General features: G+C 39.7%; 1 protein-coding gene across 3 annotated transcripts in view; it reads left to right on the forward strand.

Annotated features, from left to right (window-relative positions):
* Positions 1-99: 99 nt before the first annotated feature.
* caln1 (calneuron 1) overlaps positions 100-25,901 on the forward strand; it is a 38,738-nt gene continuing 12,936 nt past the window's right edge. For 2 of the 3 annotated variants that reach the window (XM_087796376.1, XM_087796378.1), the window contains exons 1-4: positions 1,811-2,132; positions 7,965-8,086; positions 16,278-16,421; positions 21,348-21,460. In XM_087796376.1, the coding sequence (XP_087652502.1) occupies positions 1,981-2,132; positions 7,965-8,086; positions 16,278-16,421; positions 21,348-21,460 (531 nt within the window). In that variant the 5' untranslated portion in view covers positions 1,811-1,980. Of the gene's footprint in view, positions 165-1,810; positions 2,133-7,964; positions 8,087-16,277; positions 16,422-21,347; positions 21,461-25,901 lie in introns of those variants that run through there. The other variant, XM_087796379.1, reaches the window with a different exon arrangement.

Consider the following 25,901-nt stretch of genomic DNA (forward strand, 5'->3'; position numbering starts at 1 on the left):
GTGGGAAAGTGTCGCTCCTGGTGGACCTTCTCTCTTCTCCACTGAGTGTTCAAGAGCATGGCGGGAAATTCACTCACGAGGATTTCTTTCTTCTGAACGAGACGATCTGATCGATTCCTCTCCAGGTCTGGACCCGAGGGATCGATACGTCCATTGACCCGCAGGTAGGTCCAGAGATGATGCTCCTCTGATGATCGATCAGGAATCGATTTAAAAGTCATGGCTACACCACAAAACAATATCTCGGTCCGTTTAACCGGATGTATCCGGTATCGATCAGTCACTGCTGATCGATCAACTGTGTCACACCTGTTCACACGCGCACTGCGGTGCACACCTGCTCCACCAGGGGGCGCACGGCGCTTCATCCTAAATTTAGAATTCCCAAAATTGTGGAATAAAAATATTGAGCTTTCGTGTGAGCAGACATGATGAAACGACAACAAGACTCGAATCCTCTCATTTGACAGTCACAGGTTCGATTTCCCTTGTCTTCCTCGCTGACGTGTTACCTTTGAGCAAAGTGCTGAACCTGATACACGAGGTTAGAGCTTCAATGGATATTTTAATCCGTCTTGTTACACTAGTATCACACCTGTGAGTACTTAACTATTACTTCTACTGCAGTTCCTCCAAATATAGTAAGTAGTATTACTACTACTAACACAGATACTACCGCTATTGTTTTTGCGCTGTCACACTACATAGAAATATTTGAAAAATAAAATACTAGCATGCTAGCATTGACCTACAATTATTGCATCTGTGCTAAACACTGAAAATACTTTATCTTTAATTTATATTACAATTCTCATGACCAGTACCTCACAATCATTAACTTTTATTGCCAGTATTGCGAACACAACACATTCGTTTTTTTGTGGTGGCATTACAGATTAAAATTATTGAATAATATGAATAAAATAAAAAGAGATTAAATACACTACATTATAATAAAAAAAACAGAGGTTACCATAACTAAAATAACTACTTGATTATTATTACTGTTGTGACGTAAGCTAGTTCGACTGCTGTAGTAGTAGTAGTTGTTGTATTTAAGTTTCTAAATATTTCAACTGCTGCTATTCCTAATTTTGCTTCTAAAACCACTAATACACTACTGCATGAAGTTACTTGTTGCTGCGATTGGATATAATCACATCTGCCAAGGAGATCATGGGTCATCAGTGGTTTCAAGAATGAAGATTATTTCATGTGATGGTGATAGTGAGATCAGAAGATTAGATGTATGTGGTGTTTGCAGTACCATCTGAATCCACTCCTCTTCACTTCTGACGGTGTGTGTCGTGCAAGCAAGTTCTGGAACACTCCTGCCACCTGGTGTCCCAGTGAGCTCACTGCTACTGAGAATATATTCATTGCTTGTCCAACTACTTTGAATCAAATTAATGCAGCGCAGTAATATTGGGTTTAAATGACCGACTTGGCAGAGGGCTGCACTCTCTGAGTGGTTATTTTACTTCTGGTTCATTTAAAATAGATTAAGAACTGAGGGTGAGGACGAAACATGATTTATAGTTGTAAACGTGTTTGATGTTTTTTGAAATATTAATTACATTTATTTCACTGCTTCATGTCTTTAAAAGATGAAAGTGAGACGTTTGATGTGTCAGTGGAAACGAGAGACTTTTTTTGACGAGAGCCATAAAAGGAGAACGTGTTGAACAATGATGATGAGTGATGATAATAGTGATGATGGTGATGATGGTGATGAAGGCGGCGAGGAAGCAGCAGCCGACTCCACACGGGCTCAGCGAGAGCAGACGAGAGCGAGCGAAGCGCCAGAGCAGCCGTCGTACCTGCTGCTCCCTCTGCTCAAATATTAAGCAGCTCTTTGTGAGCACTGATGCTGCTGCTGCTGTGGGACCAGCCCAGACGCTGGCTGCAGCCGGACCCGCCGGTCCTCACGGAGAGACAGTCCCGCTGAAGCCGCCGCCGCCGCCGCCTGAAGCCGGGGGGATGGAGGAGGAGGTCCCGGAGCCGGATCCCCTCGCTCCGGCGGGGAAACTCTCGGAGGTGAACGGGGACCTGCCGGGGAACCCGTACCTGGTGGTGGACGTGTTGGAGCGGGAGGTGCTGCAGTGCCCCGAGGAACCGGACCACCAGTGTGGGTAAGATGCTGCAGATGTTTGGCCACCACCTCGGTGGGACCACATGGGTCTGTGAGGGGGATCTCACCTGGTTTCATCAAGTTGCGGGTCCGTTCCTCGAGAGTCTCGCTGGTTCTGGAGGGCTGTGTCCTTTCTATTTGGCTCACCTGAGGAGGATGTGTCGCCCTCGTTGATGGATGATGAGGATCAGCTCCTGTGAGTCTGCAGGAACGTTTGAGTTTGAGTGATGATCAACACCTAGTGTCGGGGTTCCAGCTCGGTGACTAGGAAAAAAACACCAAATTGGTCCCGAAAATACTTTTTCATCCAGTGAGATGGATGATCTCTTGTCATCTGAGACTCGAAGTAGAACTTAAAGCAAATTATTTCTGGATTTAATGTAACGTCACGATTCATTTGATGTGGATTTAAGAAGTTTAAAGATCATCAAATCTTCGTTGTTCGGAACCAGTTCTCGTCATGACGATTCTAGAATTCTAGGCTAATAAGTCAGTTTTCTGTCAATGTCTACTGTGGTTCTGAACAAGGTTTAAGGATTTCTGCGGTTCCTCCCAGTGGTTGTCCGAGTGTGACGGCGACCCATGTTGATGACACGCGCCTCCTAAACATGATCGACACGTTCATCACTTCCTGTTCGCCGCTGACTGTTTCCTGCATTGGACTCCTGAGCTGACGACATCATGGCCAGGTTCTCGACCCCATGATCGGAGCCACCTTGTGTTTTTTATTTTCTGGTGGTTGTTCTGCAAGTTCACCGGTCTGTGGCGACGACTCGGGTCAGATGAGAAGAACCGCCATCTGGCCCTCGCCACCGCCCACCGAGCCACGATTTAAAGCCTGTCACGGTGACAACAGTCACACACTGAGGGCAGAACAAGGTTTTCAATAGATGCGTGTCCAACAGGTCTGGAGTCTGGGGGCCAAATATGGTCCCTGATCAACCATTTCTGTGTGTAAAATACACACAAATGTCTTTTTAGGAACCTTTAGTACCAAGTTTAACTTCTTGTTGATGATCTTGTTAGCTACGAGCTAACGTTACTTTCACTTGAACGTGCTCGGAGATTTTAAGATGAAGTGTTTGGCTCGTTCGAGGACGTGAGCGATTAAAATGTCTGTTTCCTCCTGTGAGGTGAGTCGCATCAGTGTGGAGGTCCTCCTGCTGTGGTTGTGTGAAGTTCTCTGTGGTCTTCAGCTCAGACACTCTCATCAGGTATGACTGACTTTGTGTGTCGTTGGAATGATGTTTTGTGCTGACTCGACAGTAAGGGTTAAGGCTGGTAACAGATTTAAGCAACACAAATCCAAGTCAGCTTATAGGTCTACGTAGGTTTTTGTGTTTATCTTCTTTTTACAAGTGTGTTTATGTTTGGTGTTGTGTTTATATTTGTTAGTGCATTTACAGTTACTGTCTATTTTGTTGTTGGTGTGTTTGTTCTCTGTGTTTAAATTTGTTGTAGGTGTATTGATTTGGTCGTTGTTTATATTTTTATTGTTTTGTTTACTAATTGTTTATTTCTGTTTATGTTCAAATGCGTTTTGGTGGCATAAGTTTGTTGAATTATTTTGGTGATGTTTTTTATGTTTGTTTTTTGTGTTTAGATGAATGCGGTTTCTTATTTGTTATTCTTATTTCCTTTGGTAGTTTTTTGTGTTTATTATTAGTTTTCATTTTCTTTCTTTTTTATTGTAAGATGTATAGTGTTTTTTGTTGTTGTTGTGTTTATATTTATTTTCGTTTATTTTGCTAGTGTGTTTATTTTTGCCATAGGGTCTGTTTTGGGGGTTAATTAGGATTTTTCTTTTTTTGTTATAATTTGTCAATATTATTATATTTATTTAGTGTTTTCTTTTTTGTTATTGCTGATGTGTTTACTTGTTTGAGTTTATGTTTGCTATTGGGTTTATATGCATTTCTGATGGTTTTATCAGTTGTGTGTCTGCTTGTTTGGGTTAATTTGTTGTTGTTGTTTATTTCGTTCTTGTGATTATTCTTATGTATTTGGGTTTTTTTGTTTGTTGTTTTTATATATTTCTTTCTGGTTAGATGTTTTCGTGGTTAATATTTGTCGCTGATGTGTTAAGTTGTGTATTTGTCACATGGTACATATGCAGTGAAATGCGATTGTTTCTCTTACTAAGAATTCAAAAACAAGGGTTGAGATTGTAAAGAAATACAACTTTAATTTAAACTGAATAAATAGTGAATTGTTAACTTAAAACATCAAATATTGATCGTCTCTTGTGGTTCAGAGTGGTTTGTTTGTTTGTGGTAGTTCAGATTCCACTTGCATCCTCGAGAAGGTAGAGTGCTGGAGTAGTGATAAGAATCTATAAGTTCCGACCCCTGAGAGCAGCTTTGATTCAACACATATTTATTGCCTGTTTCTATTTATTTTCAGCTCAAACTTCTGTCAGATAAATCTCTACAACGCTTCCCTCTGATCCCACAAGTCATTTCTCAGCTTCACTTTTATCATCATCCTGTTGATCTGAGAATGACCTTGAGAATCCTCCTGAACGAAGCAGGAAAAAAGACAAGATGACAAAACACTTATAAATCAATACAGCGTAACAAGCTGCACCAGCTCTAACAATACTTAATTGGAGTTCATTCAATTATGGATGGAAAGTTTCTCTCCAGGAAACAAATCTGCTTCTTGTTGCCTTCAGATAGTTTGACTTGTTTCTTTTGTTTACTCTTTTTTATGTTTTATTGGTGATGTTTATCTTTGTAGTTGTTGTGTTAAGTTTGTTATGAGGTGTTAGTGTGTATTTAGTGTTATGTCATAGATTACTCATGTTTGGTATTATAACTTGATACTGGATTGTCGGTGAGTGTGTTTTTTTGTTTGCTATTCTGTTTATTTAGTGTTGATGGATTTGTAGTGTTTACTTATAATGTTTTTTGTTTGTTTTCAGCCTTTTTTCCTTTGGTTTAATTGTATTTATTTATTTAATTTAGTTGTTAACTTGAGTTACAACAAGATTATTTGTCATGCTGTTCGTTCACAAGTGAGTCCGGTAAAGACTGCTGCAGTAAAGGTCAGACGTGACTCGCTCACACTGTCGACCAGGTTTCACTTAGTCCACACACAGACAGCCGAGACACACACCTGTGATGTCGTCAAAGCTCAGATCATGAATTTATTATCTTTCTGTGACCTTCATGCTAATCCTTTAATTTAACCTGATCCCATCGAGACACACACACAGACGCACACACACACACACACACACACACACACACACACACACACACACACACACACACACACACCTGAATCATTACAGGTAATTAGTTCCTTTCTTTTCTCTGGCTGATTGAACCCATGACCTTGTGGTTACAGCCTTAGACACACACACACACACACACCAACACACACGCACACACACACACAAGTGTAAGTGAAACACATTGTGTGTTATCAGTGCTCGATCACACAAAGTTAAGACAGAAGAAATGTATGTTTCCGTGTTGAAGATCTGCTGGTGACGCTCAGTCGATGTCAAATATCACAACATTTACCACGTATTGAGGGATTTAAAAATATCCATTTTTAATGTCATTGCATCCGTTCTTTCGGACGTCATGTTTTCTTTATATCCTTTTTTATTTTATTTCTTAGTTTATTGTGTAATGTTGTTTCAAAATGTCAAATCTTTTTTTTAGTCCAGTTTCTTATTTATCCTTTTCTGTGTCTGAGCAAAATTGTTTTCCTTGTCAACAAAATAAAATAATATTAATTTAAATAACATTTTCTTTTTTTAAATATCTTTTGGAGCTTTACATTTTTGTGTCGGACTTGATGACGGATCAGATGATGACATAGATGATCCTTATGTACGTTCTTTTACATACTACATCATCTCATTTTGACGTCTTCATTTTTGTGTTCTTATTTTTTTCACTCTTAAGAGTTGGTTTTAAATTTATTTTTTTTTATTTTTTGAAGCTACAATTTTTGTTGTTTTTATTAAATCATGTATATGAGGAGTTTGTATTTTTTTTTTTTTACTTTTTATGTTTTTTTCAGTCAGGTTCATAGTTTCTATATATTATAGTGTAGTTTGTTTTTTGTTTCTTAAGATATTATTGTTTATTATTATGCTAAAATGTTGTTTTTTCATACCAATCTTTTTCGTCCAGTTGTAACTTGGACTGTAATTACCTCACAATTTTTTTTTTTGGTGGTCATTTGTTTTATTTTCACGCGTTCTTTTTTCATCAGACTATCATTTAATTGTGTATTCTTTCGTTCATTTGTTTCCTCTGCATTTTTGTATTAAAAACAAGATTTAAGGGTTATTTATTCATTGTACTCAACATTTTAACGTTGAATTTTGAGCTGCTTGCAAAAGGAACCGTGGCTAAGTTAGAACCTCAGAAACCGGTTGGTTCTCGTGGTTCCTCGTCGTCCACTGAAGCATCTCTGAGTGCTTGTGAGTCAAAATCCAATTAAGGAGAAGGAAGTAGTTGTCCAAATCTCTCCGCTCTTTTTCGCTGTTACGTCTCTCCTGTGCCCTTGGGCACGAATTCATTGAATAATTAATCTCTCACATTTCGCGCATGTCAGACACGCATGCAAACTCTATCACACACTCGCACACACACACACACACACACACTCACACACACATCTTCGAGTCTGTGCTCGCAGTGGAACCCGCCATTTAATGAACGAGTTCTGCCTCATTTATGACGCTCCTTTACGACCTCTGCTTCTCCGCTTGGACGGTAAATTGTTTCAGCTTGTGTGTGATGTCAGACGCCAGGACGGTCGTGCGCTCATGCAGATGAACGTTGTGAGGAGAGTTAAAGACCAGCAGTGTGACGGTGTGAAGACTACCTGAAGTGTGAAGACGGACGTTTTGACCTGAAAGTCAATATAGCCTTAAATATACTCGCATACGCACCATTGAGGCTAAAGTGCCAAAATAAAAGGGATCAATAATAATGGAAATATTTATATTTCTAATTTTTTCGTGTTAATTATGTTTATTTTTTATGTAAAGAGTTGATACTTCCATCTTTTAAATCGCTATTTGTTTTTTAGTTTACAAGTACCTTTTCGTTGTCATTCTTTATGATATTTTCTTTAAATTCTGTCTATTTTTTATTTTATTTCAATTTTCTGGGATGAGCTTGTTTCGGTAATGTTTTTATTAAAGTCCTGATGAACATTTTTCATCGGGATTTTGTTATGTGGACTTTTTTTGCCAAATACCACATAACAAAATGTTTTCATTTTCATTTATTTTTCTTTGTTTTTGCCATGATCACTTTTCTGCAATGTCAAGTTGTTTGTCAATATCAAGTTTTTTATGTTCAACTTTGGTTGTTTTTTGTTGTTGATTTAAACACCAACCATTCACAGGGAATTTATATGTGTATATATTTATACACGACAGCAAACACAAGTTTGTTTTTCCAAAAACAAAATGCCGGTGAATCAAATCTTAAAAAAGGCTATAGTAATATATATTTTGGTTCCAATTCAAACAAAGACTCGAATAAGGAAGACTTTGCTTTAATCTTCATCTACAGTTTAAAAGTCATTAAATATGAATTACTTCTGTCTCAAGTCTTGCTCTTCTTTTATTTAGAATAATTCCTTCCGTTTTTCTATCTCACTTCGACTTCAAATCAATAGTGCCGACTCATCGTCGCAGTCGGCGTAAATACTTTGCGATGGAGTTTGTTATGAGTCTCACTCTGCAGCTGGTGGCCATCCTACTTGTGTCACCATTTGTCAAGAACAATCGGTATCTTCAGTGCTTTGTGTCAGAGTACCAGGAGTAGTCACCATCACTGACCTTCTCATCCCACAGGGAGAAGATGCCGTTCCACCATGTGACGGCGGGTCTGCTCTACAAGGGGAGCTACCTGAGCCGCTCGCTGTCGGAAAGTGACAGCGACGTCCTGGCCAGCATCTCTGTGGAGGAACTAGACGGTGAGTGAGTGAGCGCCACCTACTGTCTGAATGTACAGTGTCACCCGTCAGCTATGATGTTTATGAACTTCAAATGTGGGTCCAGAAGGAAGTGAAATACCGCAGTGGTCATAATGTTTAGGAAGATGATGGAGCATGACATCATAGTCCAATTTTTTTTTGATGATGTTGATGATGATGATGATGATTATGATGATTATGATAGTTATGATGATTATGATGATGATGATGATAATGATGATAATGATGATAATTATGATGATTATGATAATTATGATGATGATGATGATTATGATGATTATGATGATAATGATGATAATTATGATGATTATGATAATGATGATGATTATGATGTTGATTATAGTAATGATGATGAAGATTATGATGATTATGATTATGATGAAGATGGTGATGATGTTGATGATGGTAATGATGATGATGATGATGATGTAGATGTAGATGTAGATGTAGATGTAGATGATGAAGAATATGATGATGAAGTAGATGTAGATGTAGATGTAGATGTAGAAGTAGATGTAGATGTAGATGTAGAAGTAGGTGTAGATGTAGATGTAGATGTAGATGTAGATGTAGATGTAGATGTAGATGTAGATGTAGATGATGAAGAATATGATGATGATGTAGATGTAGATGTAGATGTAGATGTAGATGTAGATGTAGATGTAGATGTAGATGTAGATGATGAAGAATATGATGATGATGATGATGTAGATGTAGATGTAGATGTAGATGTAGATGTAGATGTAGATGTAGATGATGAAGAATATGATGATGATGATGATGTAGAAGTAGATGTAGATGTAGAAGTAGATGTAGATGTTGATGTAGAAGTAGATGTAGATGTAGATGTAGATGTAGATGTAGATGTAGATGTAGATGTAGAAGTAGATGTAGATGTAGAAGCAGATGTAGATGTAGATGTAGATGTAGATGTAGAAGTAGATGTAGATGTAGATGTAGATGTAGATGTAGATGTAGATGTAGATGTAGATGTAGAAGTAGATGTAGATGTAGATGTAGATGTAGAAGTAGATGTAGATGTATATGTAGATGTAGATGTAGATGTAGAAGTAGGTGTAGAAGTAGAAGTAGATGTAGATGTAGATGTAGATGTAGATTTAGATGTAGATGTAGATGTAGATGTAGAAGTAGATGTAGATGTAGAAGCAGATGTAGATGTAGATGTAGATGTAGAAGTAGATGTAGATGTAGATGTAGAAGTAGATGTAGATGTAGATGTAGATGTAGATGTAGATGTAGAAGTAGATGTAGATGTAGAAGCAGATGTAGATGTAGATGTAGATGTAGAAGTAGATGTAGATGTAGATGTAGATGTAGATGTAGAAGTAGATGTAGATGTAGATGTAGAAGTAGATGTAGAAGTAGATGTAGATGTAGATGTAGAAGTAGATGTAGATGTAGATGTAGATGTAGATGTAGATGTAGAAGTAGATGTAGATGTAGAAGCAGATGTAGATGTAGATGTAGATGTAGAAGTAGATGTAGATGTAGATGTAGATGTAGATGTAGAAGTAGATGTAGATGTAGATGTAGAAGTAGATGTAGATGTAGATGTAGATGTAGATGTAGAAGTAGGTGATGATGACGATGATGATGATGATGATGTTGATGATGATGATGTTGATGATGATCATGATGATGATGTTTATGATGACGATGATGATGATTTTGATGATGATGATGATGATGATGTTGATGATGATCATGATGATGATGTTTATGATGATGATGATGATGACGATGAAGATGAGAAGAATGTTGATGGACATCATGCAGTGCTGATGCTGATTGTTCTGAACGAAGATGACCGCGTGAAGATGGATATCATCAGTCTTCATGCAGTGCTGATGCTGATTGTTCTGAACAAGATGACCGCGGTGAAGATGAAGGTTGTTTATCATGTAGACGATGAGGATGAAGAAGATGATGAAGAAGATGATGAAGATGAGAAGACTGTTGATGGACATCATGCAGTGCTGATGCTGATTGCTCCGAACAGAGATGACCGCGGCGATGATGAAGATTGTTTATCATGTTGACGATGATGATGATGATGATGATGATGATGATGATGAAGATGAAGATGAGAAGACTGTCGATGGACATCATGCAGTGCTGATGCTGATTGCTCCGAACAGAGATGACCGCGGCGACGATGAAGATTGTTTATCATGTAGACGATGATGACTCTATTAACGATGTCTGGATAACGATGATGATGATGATGATGGCGACTTGATGCAGTCGTCGATGATGACATCGCTCTCACTCAGTGAACACGCTCAGTGATGAGGTGTTGACGTTCCGTCCGCCGAGTGTGTTCAGCCCCTCCCGGGTCTTCAGTGAGGAAATGCTGGAGACTTCTGGACAACAAGACGAACACAGAGCTGGAGCTGCATGCTGATGACCCAGAGAACATGGCTGCAGCCTCACTTCGCTTCACGCTTCACGCCGCAGCAGCAACCAGCACTGCAGGAATTTGTTTTCTCCTGAACTGAGAATCACAAAAGATATGTACATACACAAGTACCATGATGGTGTCTGACCTCCTCAACCACCTCTGGCTATTGTTATCATGATCGTATCTATCATTACACATAGCTTGTTGTGTAACTTTGTTTCTCTTGATGTTGTAATGTGTGGATAATTGTGATTGTAGTTCATTTATTTTATTTTTAATAATCATTTTGTTTTTTCCTTCATAATTGTGATTTAATGGTTTTTAATTTTGGAATTGAGAATTTTGAGATTTATTTCGGAATTTATTTTTAATTTTAATTTTTAGTTTCTGTAATTTTTTTAACGTGATGTTTGTTTTGTGTATATTTTGGCGAGTCTGGTTTTAGTTCTGTGTTTGTTTATTTGTTAGTTGTGATATTAGTTTATTGTTTTTTATTTCATGAATGTGATTTAGCTTTTGTTTGTTACATTTTTTACGTTGATGTAATTTTAATATTAGTTTTGTGTGGTGTTTTTTGTAAATGTGAAATAAGTTTTGTGTTAGTTTTATTTTGTAGATCTGATATTTGTTTTGTGTTGGTTTTATTTTGTAAATGTGAAACTTATTCTTGTGTCTGTTTATTTGTTAATTGTGATATTAGTTTAGTGTTTTTTAATTTCATGAATGTGATTTAGCTCATGTTTGTTAGATTTCTAAATGTGAAAAATAAATGTTATGCTAGTTTTTTTTAAATTTTGAAATGTGATTTTTGATTTGTGTTGGTTTTCTTTTGTAAATGTGAAATTTGTTTTTGTGACCGTTTTCTTTTTTATATGTGAATTTGTTTTGTGTTGGTTTTCTTTTGTAAATGTGACATTTCTTTTTGTGTCTCTGTTTTCTTTTGTAAACGTGATATTTGTTTTTTATGTCAGTTTTTTAGTAAATTCGAAATGAGTTTTGTGTTGGGATTTTGTAAATATGACATTTGTTTTGCTTTGGTTTTCTTTTGTACATTTTTTTATGATTGTTTGATTTTTTTTAAATGTAATGTGTGTTTTTTAAGTTAGTTTTCTGTAATTTCTATATTAGTTGTGTGTTGGGATTTTGCAATTGTGATATTTGTTTTGTGTTGGTTTTCTTTTGTAAATGTGATTTTTGTTTTGTTTGTTTTTGTTATTATGATTTCAGTTCTTAATTGTTGTTTTGTAATTGTAATGTTAGTTTTGCGATTGTGATCTGCCCTTCTGGGCCACCGTAGGTCACTGGTTGCAGTGGACGTGCATCAGGCTGTGTCACATGAATCTTCAGTGTCACACTAGAGCTTGTGATGCAAAACAAAGATTTGTGTAAACTCTGGAATCGGCACAGAAAGAACGACATAAGAGTCGTTCACCTCATAAGTGGATCCAACTTAAGTCCTGACTCTTCTATAAAGTCTATTACAAAGGGTTTTAGGGGCTTTTAGCTTTCAGGAACATTAATCATCATCACTGACTAAACACACTTTTATTAACCTCAGCAGAGGATCTCTGGGACCTCTCCTGGCTCTCCTCAAAGATGCTGCTCATGAGAGCCAACTTAGCGAGGTAATGAGTCTCTTCACTGAAGGCTCGAGCAACACTTTTGTTCTCGGCCGAGAGTAATAACGCGGCCGTGATCAACATCGGGCTGATCAATAACGCTTGAATCCCTGGAGTCAGGGTTAATCTGCCACCTTGAAAATTGGCCTGTCGTATCCTGCGCAACTGTTAATATGCTGCTGGATATTCGGGGTTGAATCTCGCTGGAGGTAATCGGGTTTTTATCAGGTCAACACGTATGAGGCGCTGGTGGAAATGAAGTGAAAGATGACGACACTGTCAGTACATGATCGGGAAAATCAATAAAAGACGATTACATCAGGATAGATTGTGGTGTTAAAGTTACACTTGAGGGAACATTCTCAAAGAGTAAAGTTGTGTTTTTGAATGCGACACACGTGCTGAAATTGTCCAAAACCGTAAAACTAAACTTCTTTTTTCTTTCATTACACAGTCTGACTATTTAAGACAAGCTGTTGCTGAATGCAGATTTACTGCATACGGACCATAATGGAGAAGATCCGACTCTGACGTCCATGTTTGTCCTGTTTAGACAAGAGAGAAATTGAACAGTTTAGAATGAAGGTCCTTCAAGGACTGTCAGGATGAGAAGACGAGTCGCTGGCGCTCACAGTCGCACTCGAACAAGAGTGAGAGAACGACGAGTGACACATCTAGAGAGAACATGCTGGAAAGGTAAAGAAGCGGATTGTAATATCAGGACGAACTTTAATGTCAAACACTGTTTGTTGATTATCGTTAAAGTGACAGTTCAGTGAAAATAGAAACTACACACATTTTCTACTCGCCCTCATGTCGACTAAGGGTTGGGATTATTTTCAGAGTAATCTGTTTCTTTTTAGAGTTATAGGCAAAAATGTTTGTTCATTTTAATGTAGCGACTGAATCTCGGTGGTCTTCATGTTCATCTTCGTCCAAAAACACACGTTTAAATCCCTCCATTCTGCTCGTCTGTAACGTCCATCTTGTATTGAAGCCTTGACATGAGGAATTGTTCAGAAAAAACTTAAATAAGTCTGTATTATTTAAGTTTGTTTGTAGCATAAGTGAGCAGTCTCTCGGTTAAAGTTTATCCACATTCAAACAAATTGAAAGCTAGCCTAGCAGCTTCTGCTCAAAACAAGCTGAAATGTAGACTTTTAAAAATGTTTCCCGTCAAGGCTTCAATACAAGATGGACGTTACGGATTTTTTTAAGTGTCTTTTTGGATGAACATGAAGATGAAGACAATTGAGTTCCAGTCACTTCATTACAATGAACATACATTTTTGTCTATAACTCTAAAAAAGAACAGATTACTCTGAAAATGATCCCAACCAGTATTTAAGACAAGCATTGCCTTTTAAAAGAATACAAAAATCCGTAGTATATGATTTGTGTCAAATATGATGAGAAAAAAATGCCACCTAGTATCAAGAGGGACATAAACGTTCGGATCAGGGATAAGATTTTGGACATTCTTTGGAGACAAGATTGCTGTGACTCTTCCCCAGTTGCCCTCTTGCTTCTGCAGGAAGCACATATGGTACGACCAGAGAGCTGGTTCGTTCATGACCCCTCTCTTCAGGAATTAAACCCTTCACTCCGTCAGCTTATCTTTGGCCTCACCTGCTGGGGTTCAATCTTTTCTATAGGTTCCAAAATCCCTTGTGGTCGTGGATTGAATACATTTGAGATTATCCAAACTGTTTTTAATTAATCTCCTCTAGCCTCAGTTTTATAAGTATAATTGTTGATGTTTCTTATCCAAGCATCAATCACAGGCATCTTTATAAAATGACTTTGTGGGCCAGTTTTCGAAACACCTGATCCTTCCTCCGAAGACTCTTAGCAGCATCAGATAATCGCTGACTCGTATCGAAAAAGTAAATGAGGCTAAAAATCATCCTTTTCTGTTTACACGTCCAATAACAATTGTCGCAATTGGAGCCTCAGCAGCTCCGGTTCTCTTTATGTGACATGTGCTCATGAACAACAACTACCATCACTGAAACTGAAACTAATGATCCCAACCTTCAAACTGCTCCTGCAGCCGCCGTAATAGCTGCCATTCATCCCTCGGAATGTGAAAGTGATGGCCGACGCCATATGGCCTCGGCAGGATAATTAGTTCCACAAACTGAGCGGCTCGTGAAAGAGATACAACCTTTTATGAGAACTGATACTCGGATTTACATCCTGGTAATCCGCAGCCCGAGAACAAAAGACGCTTCAGTGTTTCTATGCTATCTCATCATGTGTGATAAGATCCTCCCCGATCTAGAGCTGGGATTTCAACTTTTTTTTTATCCAGCTGAACAGGAGAAATGTTCGTTAACGATTGTTACATATTTTTTATTATTTTAAATTGTTTTATTAAGATAAAGATAGGATCAGATTGAACACAAACTTATTCAGTTCTCTTGCTACATAACTCAACTATAATGCAATATTCAATAATCTTTACATTTTGAGGCTCTTCATCTTCTTTGCATCTCTTCCAACATCACATCATCCTCTACGCAGTTTCAGCCCTACTTGACTTGACTCGACACTGTTGTATTCTGTGATGCTACTTGTGCAGTCATTGCACAGCGTCGCTAATTGTCAACCATTTGTGTGTTCACGTTTAGAATATTGTAACAGTTTAGAACGAGCTGTGTCGCCTATAGCTAGTACAAAACTCTGTAGCAACCTGCTCTAGTAGGAGGACTCACATTTCCCTGATCCTTAAAACTCTGCATTGGCCGCCAGGAGGTAGAGTAGAGTACGGCTCAGACCAAGTCGGTAGAAAAAGGCCACAGTTAACATAATGACCTTGTACTTCACCCACCAAATGTTGGCCTCCACTACTGCCATCCACTGAGCCCCCTATTACTCACCCTATTGTGCCACTCTGCTCCACTAATATGTTGATTCAAGTGTGTCTTAAAAAGATCTTGGACCTCTATTGTATCATCAGTAACAAAACTCTCTTTTCATTGAAATATTTACATAAGAATGACAGCACTTTATATTTCTTTCAATGGCATTCCTTTGATGTTTCCCTCCACTCCACGCTGTTCCCTTGGCCATGAAAATGTACTAAAAAATTGAAGACTATCTCCGAAACAAAGTAAAGAACATTTTTAATAAGATTCTCAAATACCTGTAAAACAACCCACCCGAGCTTGTATTTTAATGTAATTCATTCAAAAAGTTTGTTTTTCTCAGAATGTGGTTAACATCCCACAGAAGCTTTTTTTTTCCTCGCCTCAGCAGGTTCTGAGAGAGATTTTTTTTTATTGCCCAAATATCTCTGGTCTGAGCAGTTGTGCGTTAAATGATGTAAGTCATTTGAATATATATAACTCTGCCCGCAGTGTTGTGATGCTGTAGCGACACGCTGCAGACACGAGGAAGTACTCACGGGCGACAAGTCTCATGAATGCATTCATGAGCTGGAGACACGAGGACGAACGTTTGTTTGTTTAAACACCTGCAGAGACAATAATGCCGCTCGTTACCGACGTCCGTGTCGCAGCGATTCATAAATTATTATCTCTTTCATCAGGCAGGTTGAAGGCAGAGAACAAGATGATCGATGGACGTTCGCTTCGGGAATTCTAGGACACACGTTTTTTTTTGTTTTTTTTATCCGAGAGCAACATAGATAAATGTTTCCCGCTCACCTGTGGAGTGCTAGAATTGATTCGTGGGGGTTTAAATTAAATCTACCTTCAGGCAGACTTGTGTGTTTTATTGTGTTTGGTCTCGATTTTAGATCTCGGGAAAATATAGAGTTTCAGAATTTTAAAATTGTTCACTATTTGAAGGGGACGCTGAGGTCAGGAGAGTGAAGTGAATCCATGTGTGATGGAATTGATCACCTTAGCTGGGGGCGCCGGTGCGAGACAGATTGTAAAAGGTAGAGTTGGCAGCCGGACGGAGGAGAGAAGAGGTGAAGGTGGGGACAGGTATGAAGGTGGGAGGATGACAGGGGGAAGACAATGAATGTGAAGCCCTCAGTCAGTGCCAGCAGCCCCCCCCCCCCTCCCCCCACCTCCCAAAAACACTTGAAGGAACAGACGAGCGATGCTGACGATGAACGAAAAGCTGCTGAGTCGGTTCTTCTGATTTTCGTTGGCAGAAATCCGTGAGGCGTTCAAGGTCCTGGATCGAGACGGGAACGGGTTCATTTCCAAGCAGGAGCTCGGCATGGCCATGAGGTCTTTGGGGTACATGCCCAGTGAGGTGGAGCTGGCCATCATCATGCAGAGACTAGACATGGACGGTGAGTCACACACACACACTCGCTGTGGATCACAAGCACCTGTTGTTAACATATGCTGACTCGGCATTATTCTCCCAAAACTGAGGCCAGGGGATCAAAGGGTTGATGCCAAACCTCAGTTTCACCTTTTTCTCACACACTGTTTTGACTTAAACAGCCGTGGACCTGAGTATGGGCAGGAAAAGAAGATGCAAAGACCATTTTGCAACAAAGTCTGCGGCCCTCACAAGTTTATAGTGAAACTCTTCTTTTGAAAATCATCATTTTGACTATTTGTGTTTAATTAACCTTATCTTTCTTGTCTCTCAAATGAAACATACACATACACAATCATTTGTATTTGTTAATTATTTCATTTAATCCCAATAATTCACACATTTATCATGTTTATTGAGAATCTCCGAGTAGAATATGTATCAAAAATGATTATTTTTCAATAATATCAATGTTAATCTTTGTCTGTCTCACACTATATTAAGGCTCCTTTTTCATCCCATCAATTTTTTTGTTTTTCCTTGATGGCAGGATTATGATGTGGCCCCAAAGGAAATGTCCTAAAACATCCCTGCGTAGACAAAGGAAAACAATATTAATATAGAGACGATTAAATGAAACAAAGACAGTTTTTCTTCAAGTGACTCACAGTGAATTACGTAAACGTAAATAAATAATGGAAGAGCCAAGGTCTCAAGCAGGCAGGGCCCCACACAATTGAACATGATGTATTTGTTTCTTACGTTTGTTTTCTTAACCTCAACCCTGTTTTTATCTGTAACTGTAATGTAAAGGGAATTACATTTTAGTGCTGTTATTGCTATCTTAGCTAGTGGCTAACATTGCCAGCTGCAGTGAAATGTATCTCCTTGTATCACGTATATTTGAGACCTAAAACCGTTGAAATTTAAAGAGAACGGGAAATTGCTACACACCAAGATGATTTGAAATTGTGTGCAGTTAAAAGAATGGAAGCTGTCGTCACTCCTAAAAGCGAAACAGAAGCCATCAGGCCATTTTAAATAAAACATTCATTTGTTTTCTATTTAAATAAGATTTATTTATTCAGTTAACTTGAAGATCTGAGTCTGTGACGTGAAGAAGTGGTTTTGTAGTTTCATGCTCAACGTTAAGATTTCAGCTGAAGCGAGGTAAACAGAGTTGTCACCTGACTCGCACCAACAAAAACCTCTCTTTTGTCAAAGTCACCTCCATGATTGGCAGCTGGTAATTGTATAATCCAGGGATTAGAGGACGCAGAGGGGGAAATATTCAAATTGCTCTTCAATAATGAATAAGGGTGGAAGGAAATGTTTTGACTTCTTTTGCTTCTGGTCCCGAGGGTTGGACCAAACCTGTCACTTCTCTAAGAGAGTTGCTGATGTTTTCTGCTGAGTGTCTTTATCCTGCCAACTTTCATGAGTCCACTCACCTCCTTGATGTCCCGAGGATATTAGACTTTGTTAAGTAGATTTGTGGAGAGTTTGTGGAGAAAAGAGCCAAAACCCTGTTCATTAAAAATATTGTAATGCGAAAACATTAGATGAAGGGAAAGTAATCGGACGAGGACGTTAGGAGACAAAGGTGTAAGAAAAACATGTTCAGAGAAGAAGATGTGTCGAGGTGAGGATAGGATGAGATAAGGATGTAATGAGATGTAAGAAGATATAATAGATGCAGACAAGGCTATATGCAGATGAGCAAATGTTGTAAGGAGATGAGGATATAAGAGAAGGATGGAGGGAGGATATAAGGAAACAATGAGAATGTCTTTTAGAGACATAAATACAGCATGTAGAGGGACAGCAATGTTAGGAGACTAGTTTGTAAGGAGTAAAGGGTATAAGGAAACGAGGATGTGAATTCATATTAGGAGAGAAGGATGTAGAGAGACATCAGGAGACAAGGACATAAGGATGAAAATGTTTTGTTGGGAGAGAAGGATGTAAGGAGACAGCCTTGTTAGGAGACAAGGTTGTAAGGAGAGAAGGATATAAGGATGGAAATGTCCTGTTGGGAGGGAAGGATGTATAGAGAAAGCAATGTTAGGAGACAAGGTTGGAAGGAGACAAGGATGTAAATGCCATTTTCGGAGAGAACGATGTAGCGAGACAGCCTTGTTAGGAGACAAGGCTGGAAACAAACAAGGATGTAAATGTCATATTGGGAGAGAAGGATGTAAGGAGACAGCCTTGTTAGGAGACAAGGCTTAAAGGAGACAAGAATATGAATCCCATGTTGTCAGAGAAGGATGTAAGGAGACAGCCTTGTTAGGAGACAAGGTTGTAAGGAGACAAGGATATAAGGATGTAAATGTCCTGTTGGGTGAGAAAGCTGTGGAGAGACAGCAATGCAAAAGGAGACAAGGATCCAAGGAGACAGGTCTGCGTCTGTAAATGAGAAGAACAAGTGAGTTAATATTCAGCAGAACTCAGCTCTGTGTCATGTTTAATTAAAACAAACTTGTTTTCTTCAGTTGTGTAGAAAAACTGCAGCAGGTTCCAAGTAAGAAAAGCCAAACAGAGACAGCGTTGGACCAGAGACACCAGATCAAAGCGTCTCACAGGAGCGACTCTGCAGAGATCTTATCGACTCTGCTTATCTCGATATTTCCCAGAAATCTCTTAGAAAGTCGGCGTGTCCTTGAAGGACGAGTGCGTCTCTGCTCTGAATCACTACGGTAGTCGACTTCCCCGTAGATCACACGGCTTGGCTCTATTTCTGGCTGCTGATATGATCCGGATATAAACACCAGCGTGTTTTTTTTCTGCTCGGAACGCACTTTAAAGGAAGCAGGAGTTTTGAATCTGCTTAATAATTCTTCTCCTGCAACAGCTGAGGTCCGGTCAGAGAGAGTCCACCACACACGCCACTCGCATGTTGACAGTAGAAGCCACATGTGTCAATAAAGTTGTGCAGACAAGGAGATGCGCTTGAAAAGGTAAAATAACACTGAAGTAAAGTTATCAGAGGACACATGATTCCTCTCATCGTCAGACCTCCAGAAACAGCTGGATTAGTGCACGAGCAGATAAGAAGATGCGAATGTTGTTTCAGGAGCTTTGCTCGGTGACAGGACACTGTTGAGAGAATAGAAAGTCAGGTAGAAGGGGGTAATATGAAAGGCAACTAGTACAAACGGAGAAGAGAGATAACAAAATACTACACGTACCTCAGGGACCACATGAGACCACACTGACCACAGAGACCCCTCCGGCCACATGAGACAACACTGTACACAAACTTCAAAGCACACTGGCGACATCCAACCACATCTGACCACATCCGACCAAACTGACCACACTGACCATACAGACCACATTGACCATATTAAATCACATAGACCACATCCATCCAAAACAAACGGACTACACTGACCATACAGATCACACTTTCCACATCCAACCACACTGACCATACATACCACACAGGTCACATCCAACCACACTGACCATACCGACCACACAGGTCACATCCAACCACACTGACCATACATACCACATTGACCACATCCAACCACACTGACCATACATACCACACTGACCACATCCAACCATACTGACCATACAGACCACACAGGTCACATCCAACCACACTGACCATACAGACCACACAGGTCACATCCAACCACACTGACCATACAGACCACACAGGTCACATCCAACCACACTGACCATACAGACCACACAGGTCACATCCAACCACACTGACCATACAGACCACACATGTCACATCCAACCACACTGACCATACATACCACACAGGTCACATCCAACCACACTGACCATACCGACCACACAGGTCACATCCAACCACACTGACCATACATACCACATTGACCACATCCAACCACACTGACCATACATACCACACTGACCACATCCAACCATACTGACCATACAGACCACACAGGTCACATCCAACCACACTGACCATACATACCACACTGACCACATCCAACCACACTGACCATACAGACCACACAGGTCACATCCAACCACACTGACCATACATACCACACTGACCACATCCAACCACACTGACCATACAGACCACACAGGTCTCATCCAACCACACTGACCATAAAGACCACACAGATCACATCCAACCACACTGACCATACAGACCACACAGGTCACATCCAACCGCACTAACATTCCTGACAGCACTGTATATACTATCAGCACTGAACATGCCTTGAATCCACTGCATCCATGTCCTCTCCTGCCCTCAACTCATTTATTTTCATGGGTTTGCGCTGCGGCTGTTAGCTTGCGAGTACGATGCTCAGGGGCACATCAGCAATCACTATTCAGGGCGGCGTTGTCGTTTGTCATCTGCTGTCTCCTGCCGCTCCGTAAATGCAATAAAGAGTCTCAGACGAGAATTGGCATGGATCATGTTCTCTTTCGCTACAAAAGAAAAATCCCAAACAGAAGCACTAGGTCTCATGAAAGAGTGAAACGCATCATGTGAACGTTTGACTCGTAGCAAAACACTTGGGAAGTGATTTGATTCGATATGAGCGAGACATATTTAGCCGACTCAGGCAAAGTGCTTGCTGCTTTTGTGACTTACTTTTAGCTTGGAGATTGTGCCCTTAATGTATTACGTCTCTTTTGTTTTACTTGAGTACACAAAATCATTTCCCACTTTGCAACTCAAACCAGTCAACCAGGTTGAGACCCACTAAGTGAAGAAACATTTTTTGGGGAGGTGGAAGTGGGTGTTGGGTTGGATTAGATTAGAGAAAGTATCAGAGAGGCCTTTATTTCTCTGTGGAAGGGAACTGGAGCACCCTGTGTTAACAAATGTGAAGCCTATTTAAGGCCCTCGTGTGGACAGTGCAACCCTATGAATCACTTGAGTCATGTTTTTCAACCATGTTTAAAAAAGATCTGATCACATTTCTAATGCTCTTCACTGTGCCAGGCGACGGACAGGTGGATTTCGAAGAGTTCATGACGATCCTCGGACCAAAACTCTTGTCCTCGGAAACGAGAGAAGGTTTCCTGGGGAGCACGATAGACACCATCTTCTGGCAGGTAAGACCTCGTCCTTTAAACCTCCTCTGAAAGTCAGTCAAGTTATTAAGTCTTCTAGACTGGTTGATTAAATAACCAAAAGGAGAACATTTGGTGCCAGTTGTGTTCACAAAAAAAGGAATGTGTAACAGGACAAAAGACGTAGATCAAGTCACTGCTGAGGGAAGTTTGTCCTGAAGGTAGAGGGACTTCTGAGTGTCCTACAGATGACTTGGTTAGTGCGTTCAGCTGTGGAACATTTGGAAGTGCTGGAAGTTGAGGAAAACCCTGGAAATACCGTTGCTAATGCAAAAGCACCTGTGTAGCGTTACAGAAGTTTTGCTGTGCAATAGTTGGTCCACCTTTTTTAATGGGGACAATAAAATAGCAAAAACATTATTTATTATCGCGATTCCTTTTCTTGTACAACCAAAGACATTTGCAATAGTCGGGGCATTAGCCAACCAGAGCCCAGATTCTTCAGTGACGTATACAGAAAGAGACAATCCACCACCAAAGTACGATGAACGTTGAAGAATAATGAAACTCAAATGATAGATCCTCTCAAGAATCTCATGGTATCAGAGACCTTTAAAACTTTTCCCCCTTTTACTTTAAGGTTGATCCACTACATTTAGTACCCTCAACAGATTGATCAACTTTTTATATAATCACTTGGGTGGAAGAAATGCAACACGTTTGGATTTCACTTGACTAGATCTTCATCTGGTCTTATAATGTTTTTTTCTTCCTCCTTCACCATTAAATGAATGTAGTGATAAGAAACAAACTTTATCCACTTCAATTTTTTCTCCCAGAATCATGTTTAGATCCTGACAGCATCGCTCCTCTGAACCATGAATTCCACTTACATTGTCAACGCTGACTCGTCTGTATCAGAGATCCAACAAAGACGGGCTCCTGCGAGTGCTGTTGTGACCGATGATGTTATCTGACAGATGCGCCTTTCTGGTGCCAGCGAGGCTTCGAACAGAGATGTTGATGAGAGCAACAGGGTTGGGGAGATGTCGGCGACAGCCTGATAAATGCACGGGTGACATTTTGGCTCCGAGTGCGAGACTTGGCAGGCGCTGGTTTTGATGTAATCATTGAATTGACCCCCGGCGTCCTCCTCTGGACACCACAGTGGGCCCCGAAGCAGAAAGTGTGTGTCTTGGATGGATGGGTGTTGCGATGACCTGTCCTCACGCTGTGTCTTTATTTATCCCAACAAAGTTTTGATAGCACTTGTATCTTTGATACCTGCGAACCTGTTAAGTCTGTTTCAGGCAATTGTTTGTTCCTGCTGTGTTAGACCACACGTCACTGTCGAAATGTGCTGACAGTTGGCTTACAATCAAAAGTCCCCTCATTGATTTGTTCCTTCCAACTTATTCTCCGTTCGTTGGAAGCGGAACCTAATAAGCACACCAAAAAGCTGTTAATGGAATCATCAACAGTATTTGCTTTAAATCCTCTTCATACCTCAAATTACCACTAATTATTTGAAATGTTTAGATGATTATTTTAAAGACCCCACATTTACATGTTAATAAAAAAGAAATTATGAAATGTTTTGTTTTGATATGGAAATATGAAAATTTACTTTGTTTAAACAAAACATTGATTTTATTTTGACAGTCATTTGTTATGCAGTTGATTCAGAACTCTGCAGAAAGATTTCTGACCCGCTCAAGTAGAAGAACTCACATTTCTCCGATCCTTAAAACTCTTCACTGGCTTCCAGTTTCTTTCAGGATCAATTTTAAAATTCTGGTTCTTACTTTCAGATCTAGTCATGGTCAGGCTCCTCCTTACATCACTGATCTGATCCAGCCTTACACCCCAGCTCGGGCTTTGAGGTCTGTGGATCAGAATCTACTGATGGTTCCACTCACACGGTTCAGGACCAGAGGAGAGAAATCCTTCCAGGCTGTTGCTCCTAAACTTTGGAACAATCTTCCTCTCTCTTTGCGCTTGATGGAGTCTACTGACTCCTTTAAGAAACATCTTAAGACGTTTTTATTTGTTCAGGCTTTTCCTTGATTTTCTGGAACTCCTGTTGTGTTCTAAGTTTTATCTTGATCTTTGAAGTATATACTTTATTGAATATTGTTTAGATTGTTTAAGCACTTTGTGACCCTGGTCTGGAAAAGCGCTATACAGATAAAAATGACCTACTTACTTACTTACTTATACGTCATCTGAAGAATCTTCATAAAGGGTTAAAAACCCTGTTTTCGGTAACTGCAGCAACGACTGCTACTTAAAGCATTTCGTGAGGAAAATTTCAAGATAAGGTTGTATCAGCATCACAGCCCGGTGACGTTTCACCAAATCAGCATTTCATTGATTTCGTTTTCCTCCATCTGGTGTTTTTTTTGTTTGTGGTGAATTAATCATTTTCTGAGACTCACTAGTGTGTTCCGGACAAACTGGGCGAGAGCTGATCCAGCTCCTCTCACGTGTATGAACTTCACTTTCGGGGTGTCTCTGTTCCAGACTGAGCTGAAATTGAAGTGTCACTTCCTCGCCGGCTGGAGTGACAGGATCATGATTCAGTCACCGACACACACAAACACACACACACTCCGACATCGCCTCTTCAAGACTGTCGATGCTCATAATCCATGTTTTAGGATGGTTAAGCAACAGAGGCCACGAGTTGATACGCTTGATGTTGCCTGACACTTCAAAAGTCGCTCTTGTCACTCTGATCAACAGAGCACGGAGGAGCTCTCTCGCCTGTGAATCTCACACCATAATGACCTCAGATGCTAGAGTTCACATGGACTTGGGCTAAATCCAGCCCACCAACTTACTCCCACACAGTGCTCCCATGATGCCTTTCTTTTCACCGCTCTATTTAGTGTACGGCTGATGGGTTCCTTCAATACTGTATTTATAGTCTTTGTTGCTATGTCAAAAGGGATCAACAGCTGCGACTGGTTGGCTGGGCGGCAAAGCATCATGGGAGCTGCTGAAGTCACCATTACAAGTTAAATAAATATTGTTTGTTTACTTCGGGAATTTAATTTAATGTGGATTTTCTTTAATGAACATAAGCCACTAGGACCCATTTATATTAAATATCCAATAATTCAAAGTGGCACTGCCTGGATAAACGACACACTTCACCATCATTTTCTGGACTTTTCTAATCAGTTATCATGTCTCTGAGGTTTGTGCATGGATTGTGAGTCGCAGATGGTTTGTGTGGAGGCTTTTTACATAATTGACTTGTGGAAGAGTGATGGATAATTGCATTTGGCTTCGTAGAAGTTGGATCATGTGACTCGGAATGTCCTGAAGATATTCTTCAGTTTTAAGACTCCTAATGGCAACAAAGAAATCATTCATTAGATCGGAGTTCAACCGAATGTCGGACCGGAATGAGTTTCTAACCGAAGAGTATTTAGTGTTTGTGCAGAGCTGCTGAGTTATTGAACATCATCACAGAGAATGACTTCATCCGTCTCAATCCTGTCTACACTTTCTGTCGGAACCAAAGTCCATTTAGATTCTGGACTGAATTTTTGTGACTTTTTAGTTTTCAATGACTTCTTAATGTAGTTACACTTGAAGTCAGACACACACACATACACTCGCTCACAGAGTGCACACCAACACACACACTTATACACAAACATGCACACCTACATAGACACAGGTGCACACCAAAATACACACTTACACACAAACATGCACAATAACAAAGACACAAGTGCACACCAACAAACACATATGTACACTTACACAAAAAAGGCACACAAACAGTGACAAACATGAACACCAACACACACATATGCACACTTAAACACAAACATGCACACCTACATAGACACAGGTGCACACCAAAATACACACTTACACACAAACATGCACACTAACAAAGACACAGGTGCACACCAACACACACTTATGCACACTTACACAAAAAAGGCACACAGTGACAAACATGCACACCAACAAATACACTTACACACAAACATGCACACCAACAAATACACTTACACACAAATATGCACAACAAGAAATACACTTAAACACAAACATGCACAACAAGAAATACACTTTAACACAAACATGCACACTAACAAATACACTTACACACAAACATGCACTACAACAAATACACTTACACACAAACAAGCACACCAACAAATACACTTACACACAAACATGCACAACAACAAATACACTTAAAGACAAACATGCACAACAACAAAAACACTTACGCACAAACATGCACACCAACAAATACACTTAAACACAAACATGCACACCAACAAATACACTTACACACAAACATGCACAACAACAAATACACTTACACACAAACATGCACACCAACAAATACACTTACACACAAACATGCACAACAAGAAATACACTTAAACACAAACATGCACACTAACAAATACACTTACACACAAACATGCACAACAACAAATACACTTAC

This window comes from Callionymus lyra, chromosome 7 (assembly GCF_982586985.1).
Source record: "Callionymus lyra chromosome 7, fCalLyr1.hap1.1, whole genome shotgun sequence".
Classification (NCBI taxonomy): Eukaryota; Metazoa; Chordata; class Actinopteri; order Syngnathiformes; family Callionymidae; genus Callionymus; species Callionymus lyra.